Source organism: Sabethes cyaneus, chromosome 2 (assembly GCF_943734655.1).
Source record: "Sabethes cyaneus chromosome 2, idSabCyanKW18_F2, whole genome shotgun sequence".
NCBI classification, from domain to species: domain Eukaryota; kingdom Metazoa; phylum Arthropoda; class Insecta; order Diptera; family Culicidae; genus Sabethes; species Sabethes cyaneus.
Genome location: NC_071354.1, coordinates 31,461,414 through 31,488,630, shown reverse-complemented (window position 1 = coordinate 31,488,630; position 27,217 = coordinate 31,461,414). Strand labels below are relative to the sequence as shown.

The 27,217-nt window shown below is 40.8% G+C and overlaps 1 protein-coding gene across 4 annotated transcripts in view; it reads left to right on the top strand.

Moving 5' to 3' along the window:
* The window catches only part of LOC128734980 (activated Cdc42 kinase Ack), a 68,245-nt gene extending 42,026 nt beyond the window's left edge, over positions 1-26,219 (top strand). The window contains exons 6-7 of one of the 4 annotated variants that reach the window (XR_008412003.1): positions 10,076-10,235; positions 26,189-26,219. Coding sequence is in view for 1 of the 4 variants with exons in the window: in XM_053829403.1 (XP_053685378.1) it covers positions 10,076-10,169 (94 nt within the window). In the remaining 3 variants the exon portion in view is untranslated. Of the gene's footprint in view, positions 1-10,075; positions 11,454-26,188 lie in introns of those variants that run through there. The other 3 variants (XR_008412002.1, XR_008412001.1, XM_053829403.1) reach the window with 3 other exon arrangements.
* Positions 26,220-27,217: the final 998 nt, after the last annotated feature.

The following is a 27,217-nucleotide window of genomic DNA, read 5'->3' as shown; positions in this document are numbered from 1 at the left end:
TAGATGATTATGTATTTTATTAGAAATAACTGTAGCTTGCGTGTGTTACTTATTTGGGAGGTCCGCATTGGAGTTCACCTTGAAACTTCCTAAATTAACCCTTTATTTTTTTGAACATAAGACTGCGTCTTTCGATGGCAACTTTGAGTTTCGTTCGAAAATAGCCACCATGTTTAACCCATTAAGCCCCACACGTTTCCCAGCAGGGATAGAAAGTTGAAACTTTCAGGAAAATTATCTTTTAGGTCAACTAAGAAAAAGCCGCGGACATGTATTTTTAATTTTGATCCTGTGTCCCGCAACGCTACGTTGCGAAAACGCAACGCTGGGCGTTAAGGGTATACCGTTTTTGCATACCTTCATTATTGTGTATAAATACTTCATACTTTTTACCGTTAAATCAAACTTGGGATTTTTTTGGGATTTTGAGTATTGATAAAGATTAAATGAACGAGTAAGAGTATTACATGTTATGTTTTATGACAGATATAGAAACATTTGGGTTGGAGACCGTCTTTGCACTAGAAGCATAGTATGCAGTTTGAATGCTAAATGTATGTCATCGCAGATGATTAAATGCCTACCAACACGTTCCGGAAAGGTTGCAACATTAAATTTGAGTCCATGAAACTGTCGTTGCTGTCACTCAATTCCTCCAGATATTCCGAAGGCAAAGTTACTTTAACGATTTTATTACGCTCTTATCGCAACGCAATTTAAGCTTTGCTATCTTGCTAACTATCTTAAAATTACAAAAATATTCAAATTTATGAAACAAAGTTTTTTTTGGCAAGCAACCGATTCTTACTAACACTGATTAACAGGTCAGGCGTTAATAGAGGTAAAATCGAGTTTGATGAGCATTTTTCCTTAACCGTATGAAAAATAGCAAAACCTGTTGTTTTGTCGCAGCTGTAATTATGTTACATGTAACATCTGACCTTTGAGCAAAAACAGGTCGATTAGATTTTTTTTCAATCTTTCTTTGTTTCTCAGGGTCCAAGTTGTTATCTTAAACCGGGCCTTCTCTAGAATCGAATGAAAGTATGTTGCGTTTTCGCAACGCTCGGAGGAAATGGGTTAAAGCAGTTTTAGGATCAGCTGCCTGCCACCTCTGAGCAATGGCAGATGTTCTTCAAATCATTTCAGAATTGTGGAAATTGGGATAATTTAATAGTACAGTCAATTAACGAGCGCATAGTTGTGGAATTTTATTGCCCACGTGCAGGTTTGTTTCGCAACCGGCTTGTTCTAATGACGTTATGATGTAAACAAATGAACTTATCTTCTCATCAAATGCCTACTACAATTCTTTATACTTTTAGCATTCGGTCATACTGTTTCAAGCAGTCGTCGCTTTCGAATGATCCAGGGGTCTTAGCTGTTGCAAGTCTCCTCCAAACCAACTCGAGCTTTAGGCCTCTCTGTTTGTGCTGTGCTCTTCTTGAGCTTAGTTTAAGAGAACAGTTTTCATCGCACAGTTGTGCGGCAGTTGTCCTTGTAACGTGTCCAGACCGCCGTAACCTACTGACTTTTACCAGATGTACGAATGGGTCTCTCCAAGCAGTCCGCAGCTTTGCGGACGATATCACCTTGGAAGTCTACGGCGAATCTATCAGAGAGGTTGAGTTGACGGCTGCCCACTCTATAAGCATCGTTGAAGATTGGATGCGATCCAGGAAACTGGACCTAGCGCATCATAAAACGGAGGTTATTGTGGTGAACAACCGCAAGTCGGTGCAGCAAGCAAATATCAGCGTCGGGGACTGCACTATTTCGTCAACGCGGTCCTTAAAACTCCTTGGAGTCATGGTCGACGACAAGCTCAAGTTCGGGAGCCACGTCGACTATGCCTGCAAGAAGGCTTCCACAGCTATTTCGGCATTGTCTCGTATGATGTCTAATAGCTCTGCGGTATATGGCAGCAAGCGAAGGCTTTTAGCCAACGTGGTCCAGTCCATACTCAGGTATGGCGGGCCGGTGTGGTCATCGGCGTTAGGTACCAAAAGCTATCTAGCCAAGCTGGAAAGCACCTATCGTCTCATGTGCTTAAGAGTGGCGAGTGCGTATCGCACAGTTTCACATGACGCAATCTGCGTCTTAGCGGGTATGATGCCTAGTGGTATCATCATCAGCGAGGCCGTAGAGTGCTTCAACCAACGTGGAACTAGAGGTATACGGAGTACCACAAGATCGGCCTCGATGATCACATGGCAGCGGGCATGGTCTGATTCCACAAAAGGCCGGTGGACACATCGACTTATCCCGGAACTATCCGGATGGGTCAACAGGCGCCATGGCGAAGTCAACTTCCACCTGACACAGATTCTGTCAGGACATGGTTGTTTTAGACAGTATCTGCACAAATTTGGGCATGCGGAGTCCCCCGAGTGTCCGGAATGCGCGGACGTCGAGGAAACTGCAGAACATGCTTTCTTCATATGCCCTCGTTTCGCGGGCGTGAGAAGCAACATGATGGCAGTTAGCGGACAGGACACTACTCCGGATAACTTAGTCCAAAGGATGTGTTCTAGCTCGGACGTCTGGGGTGCGGTCAATGCGGCTGCTACCCAGATCGTACTTGAGCTACAAAACCGCTGGAAAGCCGATCAACGGCGAATAAACAGCCTAACTACCATAGTCCAGTAGTTATCTAAGAGTGTGCGTTAAGCACAATAGCCCCTCCCTGAAGTAATACCGGTAAGGTGGTTCCAGGGGGGATTGAGGCTGGAGACTCGAGTAGGGTTTTAGTGGGTCTGGATCCTCACGCCCCAGTAGGGGGGTCGGGATACCAAACCCCACTCCCTGAGTTGTCTTCTCAGGTGTCTGATAGCAGATTTCCCTACTCGTTAAAAAAAAAAAAAAAAAGGAGTCCGCAGCTGCATCCGGTTGAACACGCCAATGACCAATGGTACATTCTTCGTGACCAGCGTCAGATTCACTTACACTTCTCGCTCGGAGTGTCCCTACGAATCCTTGGATGCTTGCACAAAAACAATCCCAGCTGGCTTCTCTTTCTCAGGACATAACTACTGAACTGCTGATAATGTTTGTCTTTCTCAGTTTTCTACCCATCAAAACAATTCATTTAACGTGTGCATTAAAAATGGACTTTTTCGGATAGTAATTAAAAGAAACTAAGACAGCTAATTGAGTTTTATAAATTTCCCATGGAACGTAATTATATTAGCTTACATGCGAAAAAATTCTACGCCCTTGCGAGCGACCTTCCGACAGTCAGGGATGAGTCCTCCTCAGAAACTAAAGTTTGTTTATAATTCTCTTCATTTTTGGCCTGTTTCGCTTTGCGTGGATGGATTTCTCATTTGTGGCAGCAGCTCTGCTCATTGTATTGAACAAAATAGGTGCACTTTTTGCACAATGAGTGAGGAAATGGCAAGCTTGCCGGCAGTTAACTGGAACATTCGCCATGGCGGACGAAAACATGCGTGTAGGCATGCTTTTGAGTTCTTTCTTCTTTTAATTAATCAATTCCTCCTCGGTTTTCACGACAAAATTGTTGGAGTATGTGTAGCTTGCCTGGTAGCGCAGGAAGTATATCAATCACACACCTTATCTCGTTGACGGTCCAGCAGGAAAAGAGACCGATTCTATCAAGGGATTCCCTAGCATGCTTTAAACCGTAGAATTACCAACGCATGCTGTGATCCGCGGATTGGCGTGTCGGAGTTGCTGTTAGCCGATAACCGTGTGCCACCCCTTTGTTGGCGCATATATTGTTCGCAGGTACTTTCCACCTGCCACACAGAGTAGATCTTACTGGGCCGACGCCTGATCCGGCCAGTATACCACGTCTTTGCCCATATGGTATTTCTTGATGAACGACGCAACTCCTGGCAGGCACTTCGTACTATAAATTTCCCCGTTCACGGCCAGTCCGGAGCGAAAGAAGAGCGGCTTTGACATCCCCTTCTCGTTGATTGTCAGCCACAGCAGTACCTTCTTGGGGAACTTGGTGTGTGAAATAAACTTTGTTGAAAATTTGTTCAAAGCCATCTGAAGTGTTTCTCTTCCCTCTTGATTTTTTAAACCCTCGCTTTAAAGTGCCGACAAAAGGTTCTGCTCGACCGTTCGATTTTGAGTGTTAGGGAGCCATGTTGATGTGGTCAATATTATTCTCGAGGTAAAACTATGCAAACTCTGCTGCACTGGTGAACTGTGAGTCCTTGTCGCTGACTAGTGTCTCCGGTATTCCAAATCGTGCGAAGAGATCACGCAGGATGGCGATCTAGTTCTTACGATTTCGACCCACTCGGAATATGAGTCAACTACGATCATGAAAGTTGTAGAAATCTGGTTGCAGATTCTGTCGATTAGACCCGCACCGGAAAATGTCGAATCCAAGAAGATTCAGTTGCAGTTCAGAAACACGAATAACCGCTTTTCTGATATAGTTCCAGCGATAGTTACATCGGCATTGAATTCGCCGTCCATTGATAGGATATCGCCGGAAGCTGCTTTAGCGATGACAGTAGCTGATACCAGCGCTGGACTTCCTAGTGTCCGCCATGTTTTTCTGCTAAGGACGGTGATATCGGAGGCTCTATCAAGCTGCAGTCGAACGTAAGTCAGATGAATGTTGCACACGTTGATAGCTACCAGCTTGTTCTGCACGGCGTAGCCAGAAGAAGAGGGGCCCTAATTTGACTCAAGTTGTTTTATACGCCGCTGTCAACGTTTCTCTGCTCTGTTTGTAGAGCTCTTGGAGAGTAGGTGCTGGTACACTACTATCTGTTTTGGGCATTCCTAGATTAGACCAACTTCTTGTGTTTGTCTTGATCTTTGTAATGAGGTCAGGTTTTAATTAATTTTTTATTGTGGTAGTTTTTTACGACCGACGGAGGAAACGGTAGAACAGAGTAATGCAACAAAAGTGTTGATAGTCTTTCCAAAGCGAGACAAGGCGTGAAGAGGAAAGAGTGGAAAATTAGGCAAGGGTGGGTCATTGAAGCAACGCTTATTAAAGTTTGTATAACGTTCCTCTTTACCCAAGTTGGGGGATCCGCGGATCAAACTGGATTCAGTCCGCCGCTGGGAACGTATGCTCGTAATGCTAGAGAAGAACCGCATAAGGTGTACTCTCCGCCAGGTCTCGCTCCATCTGGTCTAACCATCTTACACGCTGTGCTCCTGGTTATCTTGTTCCTACTAGATTTGAAACAAACAGCATCTTTGTAGGGTAGTTGTCCAGCATTCTTGCAACATGCCATGCTCATCGTATCCGTCCTTTCGGATACAGGGTTCGCCATAGCGCTGTGCCAGTTCATAGTTCATCCTCTGTCTCCATACTCCGTTCTCCTATACGCCGCCAAAGATCGTTCTTAGCACTCGTCTTTCGTCTTCGTTTCTTTCAGGGCTTGCGGGGAACGGGGTGATATGCAGCACGAAGTGCTTGCCGAATGCCTGTGTTACAGCTTTTAGCAAAAAGTGTCGCGCGAAAAGGGACGTGGTCTTTTGGCTGGACCTGGCCTCGGCTGCCAAGCGAAGCGGAGATCAGCGGAGGAGGTAAACTGGTTAAAGTTAATCGTTGTATCGAAGACCTCCAGCCCTTTTAACGTGCGCTGGTTGCGATCGCTAGAAAATTTTTAGGCGAACCTTACGCAGAGGATATCCATACAGTAATCCCCCCAATAAGGACGCTAATAGGGACCGCGTTAATGGAAACCGTGTTACTGGAGTCTACGTAGCATATGGGAATTGACCTAATTGGTTCCAACATGGAATAACTCGTGATCCTGATCGTATAGAGCATTGGTATCTTCGACAAAGTTGTTCAGCAGATCGAGGGCTTTCCGATAATTCGGAATTGTCTCACTACGTGGCGCTAGCGTATATGTAATATTTTTGTATAGGCTGTATCTTGCGCCTTTCTAGAAAGTTGTGGTCTTCAGGAAGATTTCTGAAATGACTACCACCTACAAGATGGCATGGGAAATAGCGCAGAACTGACTCACTGCGTGGCGCCAGTGTATATGTAATATGCTTAGACAGGTTGTATCTTGCGCTGTCGACTATCTAGAAAGTTGCGGTCATCGGGAAGGTTACTCAAAAGCCTGCCACCTTCAAGATAGTATGGAAAATAATGGAGAATTGACTCAACGGACGGCGCTAGTGTATTTGTGATTTTTTTGTGTTTCCCATAACTCATGATTTTGGTAAAGTATAAGAAGTTGCTTTCTTCGGAAAGGTTGTTTAAGTGACAGTGGTTATTTAACTAGTTGGAAAATTAGCTAATATTTTGCTCGTAATTTAACACTATGCTGGTCGCTTTCAAAGATACTCAGTAAAATATAACGTTGGCAGTCGATGAAATTCATTAGATTTTTTTCACTATTCGCATTTAACTTGCAACAAACATGAAAATAATACTGCAACACGAGAAAGCTGATTTACTAAAAGTAACATTACGTATGCCGTTGACTTCCCATTATTAATGCTGTGTGACATAAATGCCTATTAAGTTGTTACAAGTTTCGATTAAAAAAAATGTGATAAAAATGCAATCATGAATCATTAAGAATGTTTAAAAAGTAGCTGGAAATGTGTTAACGTGACTGAGACTAATTGAATAAGTGAGTTGATAGGATTTTTCTGACCATTTAGGAAGTAGCATTAATAGTTGGTAGATTAGCACGATAGATTTTTTTTTGCAGCCAGTAAATGTTGCTAGAGAATAAAATTGAGTATTGAGCGTTCAGCATCGCAAGATACGGCCTGTATAAGAATACTACATATACGCGCCACGAGTGAGTTCTGCGCTATTTTCCCTACTATCTTGAAGGTGGCAGTCATTTGAGTAACCTTCCAGAAGACTCCAACTTTTTAGATAGTCCGCAGAGCAAGATACAGCCTGTCTAAGCACATTACAGATACACTAGCGCCACGTAGTGATTCAGTTCTGCGCTATTTTCCATGTCATTTAGGAGGTGGTAGTCATTTGAACAACCTTCCCGAAGACCGCAACTTTCTAGATAGTCAGCAGCGCAAGATATAGCCATATATAGCAAGATATATAACAGTATTACATATACGCTAGCGCCACGTAGTGAGACAATTTCACAATAATATAATCCAATGAAAACCCGTTGATGTACTGAACAATTTTGTCGAAGACACCAACCTTCTATACGGCCAGGATCACGAGTTATTCCATGTTGGACCCAATTAAGTCAATCCCTATATGCTACGTAGACTCCAATAAGGACGTTCGACCGCGTTAATGGAATCACTCGAGACCGTCCTTATTGGAAACGTTCTTATTCGAAACCGCGTTATTGGGGGGACTGCTGTACTTCAATAATTAATTTCAGTACAACGAAAAAGCAGCTTATCGCCAAGTCTACGAAAGAGCTGAAGAACATACCGACATCCATTTTTTTTTGTCGACCATGACTAATAGCGTTTATATTTTTGCTCAGGTCCAATCTAGGTTCGCCCTAGTTCCAATCGAACGGCTGTCAAAACGAACTTTTTGGACGTCGGGTTCGCACTGGGTCTTTCTACAGTTTCAACCCCGCTATTAACAATAAACTGACAACCCGGTAACGTTTGTTTATTCTCCCGAAAATGTTTGTTTATTCAGTGGTCGGATTGGAACTAAATCAGGTTAAAAACTACAAGGTATACAGCCCTAAGGGTTATACAAAAGGGTGACGTAGGACTATATCAGATCATTAGATCAAAGCCTAATGGCAACTGCATTTCTGGCATATGTATGTTCATAAGAATTTGTGAGTGCCATTGTTTACGTGAATGTTTAAAAGAGAAAAGCGAAATATTCAGATTCAATTCTTCATTGGCAATGGTCGCTTTGAAAATACGTGGACGGGGGTTCATAAGTACAATGCCTGCAACCATTGAGACATAGAGATTTCTTTTAAAAATCACTTGTGTGCATCATAAAATTTGAAATAGTAATGAATGACTAGTCCACAGATTATTAAATATGATTAGGCGTAGCTTGACATGTTTCAATAATCTTAGTTCAACTCGTTTGTGACCTTGTTCTCTTACCCCCTCCATAAAATTGCTGATCATTTTATCCATCCATCGACATATAAATTGTACAGTTTCGTTCAGTATTTTAGTAGTTATTAGCATTTGAAATCTTTCATTCACGTTACACTTTCGTTTTCACAAAGTGCTACCCAGTCCCAGTATAGTAAAGAAAGACGTAGTCCCACGTCAAAAACAAAAACGGTGTAAAGATTTCGGCAACCGTCACTTGTGGTGATCTAGTGTGCTATGCGCTATGTATGAATTCGTGCAGTTTTCAGAAACTAATTTAACACTCAACACGTTTAAAATTGAATTGCACGCAACTAAGTGAGATAAAAATTTCATCGCAAAGAACGAATTGTAGAACAGTACTAGAGCTTCAAAGTGGTAGATAAAAGCAATCAACTTTACTACACTTTTTAGGAGAAATTTGATAAAAACCCACTAAAAAAGATTTATAACATTTAACATAACAGATAACATTTAACAAAAAATCAATATCTACGGCGATTTATGCTCATTTTAGAAGTGCTATTTTAGATTTTTTTCCTTGATTTACATGAACAATCTGCCCTTTAAAACTTCAAAAGAGCGTAACTAAAAAATTTGCCCAACTAGTTTTTTTTTTTTCAAATTTGACTCAAGAGGATGACAATACAAACCAACTGGCATTTGCCGTTTTGATGGCTTATTTTTTACAGTCAGAGGAGCACCGTGGCTTTATTATTCGATCTCCATGAGGAATTTACTACCAGAAACCTCATTGACCTATTAAAATTATAGATGAGTAACTGGCTGTCAGCTTTGCGTACTGCGAGCCATCAATTTGTACATAAATCCAACTGGCACATCAATACTTGCCCGGCGGCTGTTGGGAAAAGTCAAAACTTGTTATGCAAAAAAAAATCCGCAACTTGTGGCGCGTATATGTTATGTCAGTTGTAAACACAACAATAATAAAACAAAACCCAAGCTTACCAAACAACAACTACCTGTCCGATCGAATCGAAGGATGAACGGTACAAATAAATAAAATCGAAACAAACTGATGATAATCGTTTCCATCATCATGGGGCTGCTAAATTTATTTATTTACCCGAGTCGAGTGATGACCACACCTTTTCACCGAGTTGAACTGAAACTGAAAAGTTGAACCTAAAGTTTAACTGACCGCTGCTGTTGATCTGTCGGTTAGTGCGTGCGTGCGTGTACGCATCAAGGTTGAGAAAATGAAACAGCCGACCACTTACCTACGTTTGAGGTTACGAGCTTTATGTAAAAAGGAAAATTTCAAATTTCGTGAGGTCTGAAGTGGGTACGTTTTTGGAAAAATTGACCAGATAAGTGTCTAGCATTTAGTGAAGCTTTCACTAATTGCCAGACACTCTTCTTAAGGCGCTTATGAAACTTCGATATCTCGATGGTATTTGTTTTCATTTTCAATTGGGCGAAACAAACCCCTAGCATGAAAGAGGGAATGAAGCCTTTTCTATGCTTTTGCTTTTCTATTGACTTTTGAAAAGCTTGCCTTCACGGTTGAGACACCTCCTCCACCCGATCAAAAAACTAATGAAGTAATCGATATTGCTAATGCAGATGTCTTTCGTCGGCCCGAGAGCATCGCGCCATTCATTCATTCAGTGGATGGTTTCCTTTCAGCTTTTCATGGGTTCAGATGATTAATATATTTTTTTTGCATGGAGAAAATGGGCGAATAATTTTCACTGCAGCGGTGCTGCAGTGGTTGTCCACAGCATGCGGTTAATAAGTTGTGACCACCATTAAGTTCACTGTAGGCTGCGGGCGGACGGGCCGGGCAGTCATCCGTCGCTGGTTGAATGGCGACGGTGGCGACGAACCACAGGAAAATTAATGAAGTGGTCATTCACTTCCTGATGTGCCGTGGGCTGAAACCGCCGCAGTGGTCACGGGCAGCTAGCTGGTGCCGTCGATCGCAGCGGGAAATATTATTTTTGTTTTGTGCAATATTTGGTCGATAGGAATTATTATTGTTATTATTTTACTTTACTTTACTCCTTTTCTTTTTTGATTACAGCCTCGGCGTGGCCAACCGTACCAAGTGCGAAGAAGCGCTACTGAAGACCGGTTGGAGTGTTCAACTCGCTGCTTCTATACTGCTGGAAACTTAAGGCGCTTTTTCACCTCTCGTCATGAGTGGAGAGCTGTGGAGACGCTACGCTAAGCTACGTCGTTCGGTAAGCATCCATTCGAGGTTTGTTATTACTCCACTCCACGTTGAACAACGATCTTTTTTGCGATTTTTAATTTGGTCGTATTATACACATAGGAAGTCATCACACTGGTCTGTAGCCTTTCGGTTCACCTTTTACTGAGCATGGCAATGTAGATATTTATTTTAGTTGAATAGTTGTACGATTTGATCTGAAAATATTTTTTCCTTCTTATGTACAAACCTACTTCTCTAACAGAAAGCAATTTATGAACAAGTCTCAATTACTCAATCGATGCCAATTGACGGAGTCGAAATCAATTATTATCGAATTACCTTAACCGATCTGTCTAACTTCGAAAGTAGACGCAAGAATCTCTAACGGAAATCGAAATCAAATCAAGCAATTAAATGCTCTCTCCCTCACTCCCACCCTCCAAAAAGTATTATTGCATAAACGGTTTTTAATGAACAGAATCGGCAACTAAACAAAAAGCCACATCTTGAACGGTAACAGGTATCATCGGCTCTTTAATATACCACAGGAGAAAATCACAAAAACACAACTAAAATTCACAGCATCGCTTCACGATGATGACTTCAGTTTAAATAAACGAATGAGGCAACGAAGCAAAACTGAACAATTCGAGAGCTTTTCTTTTACCGACCGAGCAACCACCACCGAACCGAACTGCTGATCCGCGGGAAAACAATAGTTATTATAAGTTTCGTTCAACGTTTGATAACGAGAATGTTGGCGATTAAAAAAAATCGTTGGTTGTATCACCCCCCTATAAGGTAGCGATACTGTTGAACATACTGATTTTAAAAAACCGTTTTGCTCTTTCGCTTATATCTAGCATAGTTAGATAGGTTTAATGATGAAAGCCGCCAACAAACAACACAAATATCCAGTTATGGGGTGCGGATGAAACATTCGCCACCACCATTAGGTTTTAGGAAACTATCAGACGTCGTTGTTATACCTACTACTTAATCACTAACAATATCGATAGGCTCACGGAAGAACACACAGTGTACAGTTAGTTTAATCGGGAGAAAAAAAATTCCCATCATCAATTAGAGCATTGCTGGAATAAATCTAGAACATTTGGAACTGAGCTGCGCACAGGCGAACATTACTTCTGTATGTTCGCTTATGACTGTGAATGGGTAGAAAAAAAAACCTAACTGAAATAGTCTATTTACATGTTACGAGAATGCTTTAAAAATATATTTTAAATTCAACAATTTATAGATATTTATTCTAGGACAAGAGTGAACAGAACTAGGCCATTTCAAATATTTTTTAAAATTTTTGTCCTCCCGGTGTTGGGTCACTGAAGGGGAAGGGGGGGGGGGGGGGGTTCGAAAAAAAACAAAGTGAATTTTTTAAGGTGAAGGTTGTCAGAGTCCAGTTGCTTTTTTACTGATTTCAGTATTTGTTGCCACTATCGTTTTGTTGAGAATAGAGTTGCTAGTTATGAACAACTATGAAATGTAGAATCGCGTATCTATTTTTGCTGTTGTACTAGATCCGACAGCAATTCTATCACACAAAATGTTGTTTACGGTGAATTTTATTATCAGTGAATTTTATAAGTATTTTATCGACACTCTACGACCTTTAATTTAATAGCGAAAATAATTGGTCAATTTCATGCTCACATGTTTACGTTGGCAACAAACAGTCCATATAAACGTACGTTCCCTAGGCAACGTCAACAACGACGGTCATGGATTCGGAATTGCATTCGAAACGAAGTAAAGTTTTTCCTATCAATTCAAGTGAACAACTTGAGCAAAATGATTATAATATCTCTTTAAATAACTGTTCGGGTGGTAAATTAAAGTTTTTTGTGCCTCAAGTTAACTATTGCGAGTGATTTGACGACTGAAACGGCTGAAAAAAATTAATGAAAAACCGACGGCGAAAAATTAAAAATATAGTGATGAATATTAATTGGTCACTAATCGCAGCATTTAGTGTAATTAACGATAGAAAAAGTAATAGATCTTATAGAATGCAATGTTTAGTGCATCGAGTTGCAAGATCTTATTACGGCTAGCAGGTTAGTTGAGCTAATTTTATATTTTTGTGATAGTTTCCCGAGTCTATGGGAGCATGTTGGTACACTGAAGAAAGGAAGGGAAAGGTGATATTCGGTGCCATGCTGAGAGCTCCTACCTGGCGCCTCCACGCAGATCTGTCCGTCAAATGATGACGGTCGATGGCCTTACGCTGAAATGTTTCATGTACTTAATGAAGCAACTAAGCTAGGAGGTGCGAACTAGAGCGCCTGTTCTCCAGGTGAGGGGCGGCTCACGCAGTGTCTGTCTCGAAACGGGTGGCTGAATATGAAATGCTGTATCCCGCAAGCTATACCTAAGATGGCAGACCCATCAGCGGGATGTAGGTATCGCGACCCCGGTGAGGTAGTATACTAAAAACTCAATTACCATGAACAACGAAGAATGAAATTCAGGACGGAACAATCGGTATAGGACACGGCAAGGGACAAGCAAACGATTAAAGGATAACGATTGGAAACTTGGTACCTGGAATGTCCGAACTCTCCATGAACCGGCATGGGCTGGCTTGCTTGCTCGAGAGCGGCATCAACTCGGAGTGGAGCTGCGGAAAAAAGAATCCGTCGTCTAAAGAAACGCGAGTACGAGGAGCACGTGCTCGCCGGCGCAGAGGAGCGATACGCCAGCAACGACACACGGAGTTTCTATAAAACGGTGAGATGCAAGAATTTTGCCATGCCTGTGATGTGCAATGATAGTGCTGGCAACCTGCTTACCGACAAAACGGCGGTAGCAGCCAGGTGGAAGGAGCACTTTTAGACACTGTTGAATGGAGAGGTAAATGCGGAGATCAGCAGGGACAGGATAGGAGTTGTAAGCGATGGTCAAGCTGTGGAGCCACCAACACAGGAGGAGGTTGAAAAGGCAATCAGTGAGCTGAAAAACGGTAAGGCTGCTGGGAAGGATGGATCTGGGATTGTCAGGATCTGGGAGGAAGAACAAATGCCGAAGGAGTGGTTGGATGACCTCATTTGCCCAATTTTCAAAAAGGGACATCGACTGGAGTGTAAAAACTATCGAGGAATTACATTGCTCAATTCTGCCTACAAGGTGCTTTCCCGTTTCTTGTTCTGCAGACTGAGACCGTTAGCGGAGCTGGTTTTCGTGAAGGTCGCTCCACGACGGATCGGATCGGATTATCCTGCGTCAGTTGCTAGACAAGTTCCGGGTGTACAACTTGCAGACACACCATCTGTTTGTAGACTTTGAAGCGGCGTACGATTCAGTTAAACGAAATGAGCTGTGACAGATAATGCTACAACATGGTTTTCCGACGAAACTAGTTACGCTGATTCGTGCGACGCTGAACGGATCCAAATCATGCGTTAGAATAGCGGGTGAGGCCTCAGCTGCTTTCATGACGTTGGATGAACTGAAGCAAGGGGATGCACTCTCTAACCTGCTATTCAACATTTCCTTGGAAGGTGCATTACGAAGGGCAAACGCGGAAAGGAATGGAACTATCATCACGAAATCTCACATGCTTCTTGGTTTTGCGGATGACGTCGATATCACCGGAATCAACCGTAGAGCAGTGGAAGAGGCCTTCAGGCCCTTTAAAAGGGAAGCGGCGAGATTGGGACTTACCATTAACACCGCCAAAACGAAGTACATGTTTGCTGGTAGGGAACGTGGAAGCCCAAGTGGTGTTGGTGCCAAGGTGGAGTTAGATGGAGAACGATATGAAGTAGTGGAGGAATTTATATATGTGGTACACTCGTGACATGTTATAACGATGTAAGCCGCGAAGTGAAACGGCGAGTTGCAGCCGCGAATCGGGCTTTCTACGGATTACGTAGCTAGCTGAAGTCCCGTAGTTCGCACAAAACTGGCACTCTACAGAACACTAATCCTCCCGGTGGCCCTTTACGGACACGAATCATGGACGCTAAAGGAAACTGATCGGCGAGTGCTTGGGGTTTTTGAGCGTAAAATTCTGCGATCTATGCTTGGTGGCAAAATGGAAAATGGAGTGTGGCGCAGACGCATGAATCACGACCTGTACCAAGTATACAAATATGCTGATATAGCGCTGCCAAGAGATCGCGCTTAGGTTGAAATCACCAAAAACTATAATTTTATCTCTAGGCTCCAATTGCGAAACTACCCAGTTGAGTGACTCGAGATGGCAATCGATTAGATTATCGTTGTTAATCTGATCTGGAGGGATGTAGACAACACAAAGGTAGATAGCCGCGTCAACGGTGGCTATGGCGACCCAAAATTGTTCAACTTGTGAACAATCTAGAGGGTTTACTATACGGGATGTCGATGTATTTTGATTCATCCAGGTTTCGGTTAGGGCGTAGACGTCAAAACAGCCGTCGGCGAAAGCTGACTGGTCTGATTCAGCAATAGAGGTGTTTATTCCGCCAACGTTCTGATAATATATCAGGGCGTTCGAGGCAGCTGATGCCGAACTAGCCATAAAAGGGGCATCCTAGGATACTTGCCAAAGCGAGAAGCTTGGAAGACCCCTTCACCGGCACTAGGCTCAGGACCGGGACGTCTTGGATGACAGGAGCGAGAGAATCGCGATCGACTTTCGGTAACTGCAACAGGCACGACTGAGCTAGGCAGATAAGGGGCTTCCATGATGTGTTGGGATTGGCGTCCCGGACCGGATGTTGATGAACAGAACTGCTTTGGAGAACAGCGAACAGACGAGGCGTATAAATGCGGCAAAAATGTAGATGTAGCTAAGTTGCAGCCGGATGTGACAGGAAATGAAGCCCGGCTAGAAGCGCAAGAGCGTTGAGGAAGTGGGAGGCTATGGTATGGTATGTATTTGCCTGTGAAAGTGGGTTGGAGGACCGCGACGACTATGATGATCGAAGGAAGCAAACGACTGGACTGTGTCGACCAGAGAGGAGGCCTCCATAGAGCTTTTTGATATGCATCACGGTGTCGTTTGTCCATCATATCCGCTTCTTCCGTTACCAAGAGGGCGCTGATAGTATCATGCTGGTGTAACCGGAAGTGAATAGGCCGTTGCAAGCTCGGAAGTTAGTTTTCGGTTCAGGTTATCGGATAAGTCTATACCGAAGGGTCTTAGAATGTGATGTTTGTCTTTTTCTTTATGCGTCGTGAACGAAAATGAATTGTGAACATCCAATCAAAACCTTTCAATCTTCCTGAACATAGATTTTGAAGAAACTATGCACCTGATTAGCAGAACGTCGCAGTTTTTTTTTGATGAAATCAAAACGAAATTTCCAAAGAAATTAAAATACTGTAATCTGGACAAAGTTATATACATTTTCTACACTGGAAGAAAAGTAAGAAAAAGCTATTTCCCAAACTATGAAAAATTCAAGACGAGTGTAAAAGCGCTATCGTGTTTTGATAGAATTTGTGAATTTCCACTTATTAATTTTATTTTTCTAAATCATACTTAAATGTACTTTGAAGAGCTCGTGTTTTGCCTTTCTACTATATGAAAATATATTGCCTTTCTACTATATAAATATACTAGCTGACCCGACAAACTTCGTATTGCCACAAATTAACCTGTGTTGTACATAAATCATGAATCTCGGATGATCCTTGTCACAATCTCGAGTTTTGCAAGCCCCCCAGTAGGCGGCGCTTCCGACGGCGGGTTACCGGCAAGACTCGCGACCGTCTCGTCCTGAATGATCTAGTGTTACAATAGATAGTTTTTGTGGTCTTGTATTGACTAATGTTTTATGGAAGAGTCTCGAATTTCTCGAGTTTGATTAGTTTTTGAGTTTCGCAAAAATTTCTGTTTTATTTGTATGAGAGTCCATATCCCCCTACCACAGGGGTAAGAGGTCTCTAACTATCGTAAAATAAATTCAAGACTCCAAAATCTCCCACATGCCAAATTTGGTTCCATTTGCTTGATTAGTTCTCAAGTTATAAGGAAATTTGAATTTCATTTGTATGGGAGCTCCCCTCTTAAAAGGGGAAGGGGTCGTAATTCACCATAGAAAAAATTTCTGCCATCTAAAACTCCCACATGCCAAATTTGGTCCCATTTGATTGATTAGTTCTCGAGATAAAAGAAAATTTGCATTTCATTTGTATGGAAGCCCACCCTCTTAAAGGGGAGATGGGCCATAACTCGCTTTCTAAAGAAGAGAGGGGTCTCAATTCACCATAGAAAAAAATCTTGCGTCCAAAACCACTTACATGTCAAATTTGGTTCCATTTGCTTGATCAGTTCTCGAGTTATGAGGAAATTTGTTTTTCATTTGTATAGAAGCCCCCCCCCCTCTTAAAGTGGAGAAATCCATAGAAAATATACCATAGAAAATATTCTTGCCTACAAAAACACCCACATGATAAATTTGGTTCCATTTGCTTGATTAATTCTAGAGTTATGAGGAAATTTGTATTTCGTTTGTATAAGAGCCCCCCTCTTAAGAAGGTAAGGGGTCCTAATTCATCATAGAAAAAATGGTTGCCTCCAAAAACACCCACATGCCAAATATGGTTCCATTTGCTTGATTAGTTCTCGAATTATGAGGAAATTTGTATTTTATTTGTGTAGAAGCACCCCCTCTTAAAGTTGGGAGGGGTCCTAATTCACCATAGAAAATATTTTTGCCTCCAGAAACCTCCACATGCCAAATTTGGTTCTATTTGCTTGATTAGTTCTCGAGTTATGAGGAAATTTGAATTTCATTTGTATAGGATCCCCCCCTTCTAAAGTGGGTAGGGGTCCCAATTCATCATAGAAAAAATTTTTGTAGTAGTAGTAGTAGTAGGGGAAAGCCACCATCATTTCAAGGACTTGCCAATGTATGTGGGTAGAATTACAGTAGATCCAAATTTGATTATCAAATGAATTTCACACTAATGCTGTTACAGAAGGGCCAAAAGGGATTGGGCGGACCCACAAGCAGAGGCACTTGTGCGCATTCCGGGGTTATAAGAGTCGCCTTCCAGCATTAGGATCCTTCCATGTAATAATCAATTTCGCTATACCAACTTTAACCCACGTGATGATTTGTTTGTTTTGAATTGAGAAGTGCCATATTTGCTTCAGACCTTAAGGATTCAGGTTGGCAATCCACTCCGTCATCCAGCCTTCCACATTTATGATATCAATAATAATACTGTTAATATATGATATGATATTAAGATGAAATGTGGTATAAATGATAAAAATAGAACAATCTCACCAGCAGTCCTTCGTATGGAATAGAGTAGCGTCCTTTGGGTTCCATAAATGCTTCTTATTTAATTTTAATTTTTAAAAGTTAATTTAATTTTTCATTCTGGTATCCATGTGCAGTATTAAAACTCGTTTTGGCCAGTTTTTACTATATAGCAGGAGATGCTTCATAAGCTAAAACGAAAAAAATAATTAAAATAACTTATTAGGCTTACCTATTAGCTAGGCCGTGTGGCTCCGCCGTCTGCCCAAAACCGCGGTTTTGAGACCAGGCAGCCGGGAACCACCCAGCAACGCACCTCCTAGCTTGGCTACTCAATAGAGCATTACCAGGTATGGCCACGTGGAGGCGCTAGGTAGGGGCTTGGGATGGCTAGAGCTATATTGGACGCTCATTTTCCTTCCCCATTTCATACCCTCATCATAGAAAAAATTTTTGTCTCCAAAAACACCCACGTGCCAAATTTGGTTCCATTTGCTTGATTAGTTCTCGAGTTATGAGGAAATTTGTATTTCGTTTGTATAGGAGCCCCCCCTCTTAAAGTTGGGAGGGGTCCTAATTCACTATAGAAAATATTCTTGCCCTCGAAAACTTTCACATGCCAAATTTGGTTTCATTTGCTTGATTAGCTCTCGAGTTATGAGGAAATTTGTATTTCATTTGTATAGGAGCCCCCCCCCCCTCCTAAAGTGAGGAGGGGTGCCAGTTCATCATAGAAAAAATTTTTGTCTCCAAAAACACCCACGTGTCAAATTTGGTTCCATTTGCTTGATTAGTTCTCGAGTTATGAGGAAATTTGTATTTCGTTTGTATAGGAACCCCTCCTCTTAAAGTGGGGAGTGGTCCTCATTCACCATAGAAAATATTCTTGCCCTCGAAAACTTTCACATGCCAAATTTTGTTCCATTTGCTTGATTAGTTCTTCAGTTATGAGGAAATTTGTATTTCATGTGTATAGGAATCCCCCCCTCCTAAAACGGGGAGGGGTCCCAATTCATCATAGAAAGAATTTTTGTCTCCAAAAACACCCACATGCCAAATTTGGCTCCATTTGCTTAATTACTTCTCGAGTTATGAGGAAAATTGTGTTTCTTTGGTACAGGAGCCCCCCCTCTTAAAGTGGGGAGGGGTCCTAATTTACTATAGAAAATATTCTTGCCCTCGAAAACCTTCACATGCCAAATTTGGTTCCATTTGCTTGATTAGTTCTCGAGTTATGAGGAAATTTGTATGGAAGCCCCCCCTTTTAAAGAGGAGAGGAGTTATAATTCCCCTTATAAAGAGGGGAGGGGTCTCAATTTACCATAGAATAAATTCTTGTCACCGAAAACACCCACATGCCAAATTTTGTTCTATTTGCTTGATTAGTTGTCGAGTTATGCAGAAATTTGTGTTTCATTTGTATGGGAGCCCCCCCTCTTAGTGGGGGGAGGGGTTTCTAACTATCACTAAAACCTTTCCTGGCCCCAAAAAACCTCTCCATGCATATTTTCATGCCGATTGGTTCAGTAGTTTTCGATTCTATAAGGAACATACGGACAGACAGACAGAAATCCTTCTTTATAGGTATAGATAGTATAAAGGTATAGAAATCACTCGGAAAACCGGAAATGGAAAGAAGATCCTGCGGGCCGAATGTCATATACCATTCGACTCAGTTTAGAAAACTGAGCATTTTCTGTGTGTGTATGTATGTCTGTGTGTGTGTGTGTATGTAACGCTTTCAATCTCACTTACTTTTCTCGGAGATGGCTGGACCGATTTTAATGATCTTAGTGTCAAATGAAAGGTCTAGGTGTCCCATAGGTCGCTATTGAATTTCATACTGATTGGACTTTTAGTTCAAAAGTTATGTATAAAAATATGAAAAAATGGGACTTCATTATCTCATAGGTCACTTGACCGATTTCAACAAAATTGATTGCATATGAAAGGGGAGCCTTTCAAAAGCTTAACTTCCAAATTTCACGACGAATGGGCTTGTGGTTTGAAAGTTACATCAAGAAATGTGGAAAAAAGTATTTAAAACATATGCTTGTAACATATAAGTATTAATTCAATGAGATATATCCTACAATTTATTATTATTTGAAAATTACTGTTGAGATCTATCAAACAAAGTCGAGTTATTGAAAATCGAACGATCCATTCAAAAGTTATTCAAACTTTAACACTTAAGCACCGTATATTAAACCGTTAAAACGTGTAAAATGAAAATATATCAATCAAATGTGGATTGTATTTAATGTATGTATGATGTATGTGTGTACGTACGCATGTATGCGTGTATGTATGCATGTGTATGTTTGTATATATCAATGTATGTATGTGTATCTGTTCACGATTTGCAATGTTGGAATTTGCACCGAAATACAAGAAAAGTGAGAAACATGTCAACTGTCTAAAGTTTTTGGAGTGGGTCGTTAAGAAAAAAAAAAGTTTTTGGAGCGTAGAATACTAAACATGAAATTAAACCAAAAAAAACTTTCCGATTAAATTCCACTATTAATATTTAATCGCAACATATACGTATTTCGCTTACGACTTTCAGGCTTCGAAAACAGACACTGAATCAATAGATACTAGAGTTTTGAAATTTTATATGAAAAATAGGAAGAAAACGTTGCTAGTAATTTTGAACGATGTATTTTCGTTGGTGACATTTTAAAACACTGAAGTTTTATGTCACGTATCATTTTTAATAAATAAACCGAGACTGACAAGCATTAGAAATCATATCGATCATATTTCCCATTCTCAAGCATGTTTATGGCGCTTCTTTTGCTTCATGTTTTGATCTCATACCGTTTTCTAAGCCCTATAACGGACTACATCGTAAAAACGGTACGTATGCGACCAAGCTAATGACTATTTTTTCATGAAAACATATTCAAAGGAAGCTCAAGTGTTGATTTTCATGCAAAAATAATTATCTGAAGGAGTGCCAACTAAGAAAAAGTTCAATTTTTCTATTTCGTTTTATCTAATGATCTACGCAGTTATTTTTTCAAATTCAGATAAATCGCAAAATTGAAGTCACGTGAAGTCATGATAAAATTTTGAGGCCAATCATTTTGTTCTAGATATCCTTGTCCTTCAAAAGTGGAAAGGAAATAATAGCGCAATATTTTCTTCGTAATTTTTCTGAATTTTTGTTTTTGATGTTAACTCTTGAACGCATGGTATTAAAATCAAGAAATCTGTTATGAACATATTTCTCATATTGTAAATTCAAAATAAGCTTCGTATGTGGCTTAAAAGTTAGGCCATCTGTAAACCCGTTAGATGGTTAATTCTTATAAATCAATTCAATGAATCATGTAAATATTATAAAACTAAATAAGATGTTGATAAAGTAAATTAAATGACACTTACAAATATTTATGCACTCTAGGAAAGAAAATGTAATTATTGCACGCAGTATTTTCGCATTAAAATTCACATTATCGGTAAATAAGGATTTTGAGTTATAATGAACGAATATTTAAAAATATAGTCAAGTTAATTATATATGTTCCTGAAAAATCAAAAAAAAATTGTAGTGGCAGTAGAAAGGCTAGGTCACACCGCTAAGTAGATTAATTCGGGTTTTTCTATTATTACTTATTTATTAGTTTTCAACTATTTTCGCTAATATTTTTCACCACTTCAATTACCAAAAACAATACGTTTTAATTTCTTAATTTCATTTTTCTTGCAATATTTTTGTGTCTGTTGCATGAAAAATTGAATTTATGTTACCACCAATATCTTCACATGGCCCTTTCCCATGTGATGATTGCCAGGACAAATGCAACATACCGAGCCGTTAAAAATTCGGATTATTTATCTTTACAATAGTCTATTGCACTGGCTGCTACCGGTTACGAATTTGTGCAACGATGTAGGTATGCTATGAAAATTTTTCATTAAATCTAATGAATTTATTCAACTCTGTCAAACCAATCAATCCCGCCAAAGAGTATCTATCATGTTACACAAAGTGCAATAAATTGCATAGCCAAACCCTGCTGCAACCGACTAATGATGCAACCAGTATGGTAGAGCCCTAACACGCGACACCTACTTGCCTGCTTGCCGGTCCATACTGATTAGCATACACTCAGACATCCCGCACTGCGATATCGCACTCGGTTATCGCTCCCCTGTGCAAGTCCATCGACAAAGAAATGCCTTTTTATCGGTGCCACACGGATTTGGTTGATATATACGATATACTCTGGCGCACTGGACGGTAACGGAACACCGCAAGACGCTATCAAAGTAGGACCGGAGGCCGAATTTTTCTCCCCAATTTAATCTTTCCAGCCGCGCGCGCGCAGTTAATTACGTAACTGTTTGCGCGCACGATTGCCATCCGCCTTTTCGGATGCGGATCCCTTTCACTGAGGCTGTCTTATCACTGCACACGCACAGCCGCCGAATTGATGCGATTGTTATAACAACCCGGGCGCGCGCGGGATGACGTTCCGACGCTGTCGACATAATAGAAGACGGCATTCATTGTTATGCGCCAAATAACGACCGACGATGAGTCAAACGGGGTGCATCCGACCTACGACGAACGGCGGTTTGTCGCTTGACGCTTGCTGATGGTTGATGTCTTTCGATGTGCCTTCCCTCACATCGCATCGCTTGATGAGGTTAAAAGATTCAAAACAAACGCTGCTTCCGCGGTGGGTAATCGAAAAAACCTTCACCTTTGCGCTTGTTTCAGTTCATTGCTGGGGGGTTTTAAATATTAGAGTGGAGTCAAAATTTGGACTGTCAAATGGAAGGTATGTGATTTGAAATTATAATTAGGCAGCAGCTCGCTGGCCTGGCAGCAGTATTCCATTATGATGATACGGCCTTGAGATTCCTGGTGCGCAACAATATTCGATTACAATCGCCGAACAACATCATCCAATAAAGCACTACCCCGAGGGTAGACTTGTTATCATATAGAATGTTCAAACACAGGAAATTGTATCTAGATTGAACAGCTTGAAGTAAACGTTGCTTTTCGTTTCGGCATAAATTCAAAGAATAAATTTTCAGACAATTAGTATGATTATTAAATTGGTAGGTTGTTAGAAGTATCGCAACTTAAAGTACCGATAAAATCAATGTTGTTTTTGTTAGCTACAAAGGTCCTCGTTGAACGTCTGCAAACCTTACTCAAACATGGCATGTTACGGGCAAATCAACGCAAAGTTGTTATTCTTCGACAGATCCATCGGAAGGTGCAAACTGTGCACGCGTGTCCGGCACTGGCGGCCTGGCCTGCATCGCGCACCACAAATGTCGGTAGCCTCAAAATGTGAAACTACGCGGATAAGCGCGATAATATAAGGTAAACACCTTGAACAGCTGTGAAGCTTCAGCTCGTAACCACCGAGTGTGAGCATCGAAAGGTCGGACGAATTGCACCGTCCGACCCTACTGCTTACTACTGCTCGCTCGTTACCACTCGCTTTCCCTACTCGACGGGCCCTTGATACTATACAGTACAGAGGTGCTTACGGGCGGCGCGGCAGTTGGGCGTTCGCGCGGAACGCATTTTCGCCTCATCTTCGGGCTTTTAGGCATTGTTGTGCTTGATTTTGAATGATTGCATTTCACGAATTTGTTTGCACAGAGCTAGCCAATTTTGGTTTGTTTTGATTTCTCCGCTTTTCGTTGCAATTAAGTTGCGTCAATGATAATAATTGTACTATGCACACGATAACTAGCTTCTTCCATCGTTTTGTAAAAACAATTGTTGGAAAATATTCGGTGTTCAGGTTAATTACAATCGACACGGAAAATGTCGATGCACAAACGTTTAGTCTTCGTCAAAACCAACCCGTGGATAGTGGCAAACCCATATGTAAACCAGAGTAAATTTATTTTGATTTTTTTTTCGATTTTTTATTTTTGAGGCTTTCAGCCTGCGGTTGGTTCACTTTTTTAAATTTATTTTATTTGCACTCGGGAAACTAGATTTGCATTCATTTACCTAACCATCATATGAATATAGATGCATGCTAATTAACAAGGCGCGAGATTCAAAAGCTCATCTTTGCAATAGAAAACATATTTTATATGCACGAAATGGATCGTAGCAAACTACGCGTGCGGATGGACGCAAAAAAATTTACTGTCAAGTTTTTCATAAATTTTCGAAAAAATTTTGCGGCTGAATTTCTTTGAATAGTGTCGTGTTTAAGAAATATTAAATTCAAGTGAATTTCGATGTGAATGTCTATGCTGTAAAGCTTCCGAATATTCAGCGGCTTATGCGAAACCGGACAGAAGTGAAAATTATAGTGAAATACCTTCTCCATACTCGAAGTTGCTAACTGGAACTAACACTTTGAGGATCTGTTCCCGATATTTCTCGAAGAATGTGCCGTCGTGAACTTCCAGAAGAATTGAATACTGGTCAATATTACCCACTGAATCGAGATTCGTCGCTTTATCCATAGTATTCCGGAAATATTTAAGGACATGGGCGATTCAACTGACATCGATTGGCAATATAACCTGAGTACCAGTTTTGAAATCGGGTGAGAACGTTCCTCATATTTATTTATTCTTTATATACTCTATTGTGAAATCAAAGGGCAATGTATGGCAAGTTTGGAGTCTTCTATTTTTCCGGAGGGGAGAGTTTTCGGTTCTTCTGACATTTGGTTTGGAAGATTCTTGAACTAGTTATTCTTCGACAATTTTTATGTGACGGTGACAGCGAATTTTGTACAATAACATCAAGTTATGCCCACAGTTATTGTTAAATTAATTTTTATGTATTCCAAAATACTTAATTATCTACTTTTGGGTTGCTGGTGTATTTTATATATTTTCAGTGAGCGAAAAAAGACGCTAAAACCTTGGCCAATAGCAGCTGGGCGTCTGGTCTGAATGCCATAAGTTCATCCTTGAAGGTCCGGAGTATCACTTAATCTTTATTAGCAAAGATACTCCCAACGAAACAAATTTACAGTGAATCAGGAACGGTTGGTACGAGACGTCCCCGTTTCTTCTTCCCCTGTTGATTTTGAAATACATCTATGTATGAATAACTTATTCACACAAGATTTATTTCTTATAATCGTCTTTGCGGCAATACTTCACCGTTGGCCTGGCCGATTAAACATTTGCAATATATCTCTGATATTTTGCAAATGTTAATACAGACAAGAAAATAATTTGAAATACTTCTATGATTATAAATAATTAAAATTATTTCCAGGAATCCTGGAAAGAGAAACAAAAAAATAGTAGTTTCAGAATCCTGTGTTCAGAAACCAAAGACGAAGGCTGGTTTGAAAAATTTCAAGGCATCAGTTGTACCGTACCGTAACGTGAAACAAAACCTAGATGCAAGAAAATGCTCAAAGAACGAGAATTTGCTGACGAAATACGATTGTGACGTTAAAGATTCTGAACAGTATTGCAAGGCGGTTTCTGAGCAAATTTTTGGACAGAAATGCGTGTGTTTCGAATGTCGTGTTCATCCGAAATCCGAACACAGCGCTGTGTACCACTCCATTGCAGACTCTATCAGTTTGACGAGCTTCCTGGGAAGTTGTTCTCATCTATGATTTTCCATAGCTCTTTTCAGTCGAGGGTATCATATGCGGCTTTGAAGTCAACGAACAAACGGTGCGTGGGAACTAATTCACGGCCATTTTGGAGGGTCTGCCGCAGTGTAAATATTTGATCCATTGTCGACCGTCCTTCAACGAAGCCGGCTTGATAAACTCCCACAAATTTGTTCGCAATTGGTGATAGACGGCCGAAAATGGTTTGGGACAGCACTTTGTAGGCGGCCTTAAGAACTGCGATCGCTCGATAGATCTCACATTCCCATTTGTCACCCTCCTAATTTGAGGCATAATCCAAAATGCTTCCGGAACTTTGTCAAATCAAAGAAGAAAAACTCAGCTATACCGTTACTTACGTTTTTGGACAATGAACGGTCGTCTTCGGAATCGGACACCTGCGAATAGTTTGCCAAATTCTTCGTCTCGGTTTTTGCATCGGACGTTGCTTTAGGACAAGAAATTGAACAAGCAATTGTTGAGGTTCCTGCAAACAACGTTGAGATTATTGAACCCGCCATCTTGGCTGAAATTGACAAAATGAAGAGTTCATTTTCTTCTGGCCCTGATGGCATCCCTGCTGTTGTATATCGTCGATGCGCTGCATCGCTTGCTTATCCACTTACAATCAGCTTGATAGTTCTTTTGAACGGCGTAAATTTCCAAAAATCCTTATGTAATTATCGTGGAATTACTAGTCTTTCGGCATAAATAATTTACGAGCCCCGCAACAGAAATTACGAATTAAATTTTTTATGTTATTCATGCAGTTGATATTCCTTGTCCAGATCCGATAGAGCTGCCTTCTTTAAAGACCAATCACATATTACGTAACGCACTTAGGGGGAGCGGAAGTTGTGTAACAATGCATTACACGTCGTATATGAGTAATTCTCGCTGAAACGGGGCCACTACTGACACGAGGTCTTCAAATATTAAAACTTTTGCGAATTTTTGAATTTTGAGCAAACCTTGAGATCTATATCATGTGATATGGATTCATAAATTTGCCATGACACAATCAACAAATGACCCGGTTCTGTAAAGATGTATAACAGGGCTTTCAAATGGAGTAAAAAAATTTTTAGCGACCATCTTGGATTTAGTCGCCATTTTGGATTTTATCCAAAAATCACCGTTTTCGCTCTGATCCCCCGAACTGATTTTAATTTCAGGACAACCATCGGAAAACTGAGAAAAGATGCTATAAGGAACATTCACTGGTGCCTCCCTAGAGGGAGGAGGAGTCAAAGCGGCACCAAACTTGCGATTTTTGCTTTTTGAACCAGAACGAACATTCTGACCAAATTTGGTAAACATCCGAGAAGATCGATTACACGGATCTCAGTCATTCCGTGTAGAATGACCCAAATATAATAGGTATGTATAAAAATTAATTATATGCCTGACCTCATTAAATTATTGGAAAATGGACAAGCATTACTGCGGGGGGGGGATTGATAACTTCGGATAAAACTTTAGTAAATTTAATGCGAGGACGAAAGGAGTACTTATATTAAATTTAATTGAAATCGGAGATGGTGTGATAACTTGAAATTTATTAGACTTTCGCTTCTCAACCACAACGAATACTGTCGATATTTACATCGTTGTTGGTTACTTTTGGTAATTTTCAGTATTTTGCAAAAAGCTATCTATGCTATCTATGCAAAAAGATGCAATTTATGCAAAAATCTCATTTTTGACAAAAATGGTCAATAGACCACTATAATTTGGAACGGCTCATATGTTTTTGTTTGTTTGTTTTGATTATAGTCACTTTAACAGCTTAGGTCATTCGTGACTTCTGTGGGGTTGGGATTTGGAACCCGGGTCCTCGGTGTGAGAGGCGTGAATGCGAACCACTACACCGGGATTGACCCACATAGCCTTTGATAGAATTGACCATCGCAAACTGTTGCATAAACTACGTCTTCTGGGAGCCTAAGATAATTTGACTGAATGGTTTAACTCTTACCTTAGCCACAGAACACTACGCGTCAAACTCTCTTGAGTGTCCTTTAGTGGAGTATCTCAATGGAGCAACCTGGGACCTTTGCTGTTCACGATATTTTTCAACGATGTTGCATCTTTGCTCGATGGAGACTTTAAACTCGTTTATGCTGACAATTTAAAACTATATTCTGTGGTTTTATATATCGACAACTGCTATCGTTTACAAGTATTATTTTTGTTGATTGGTG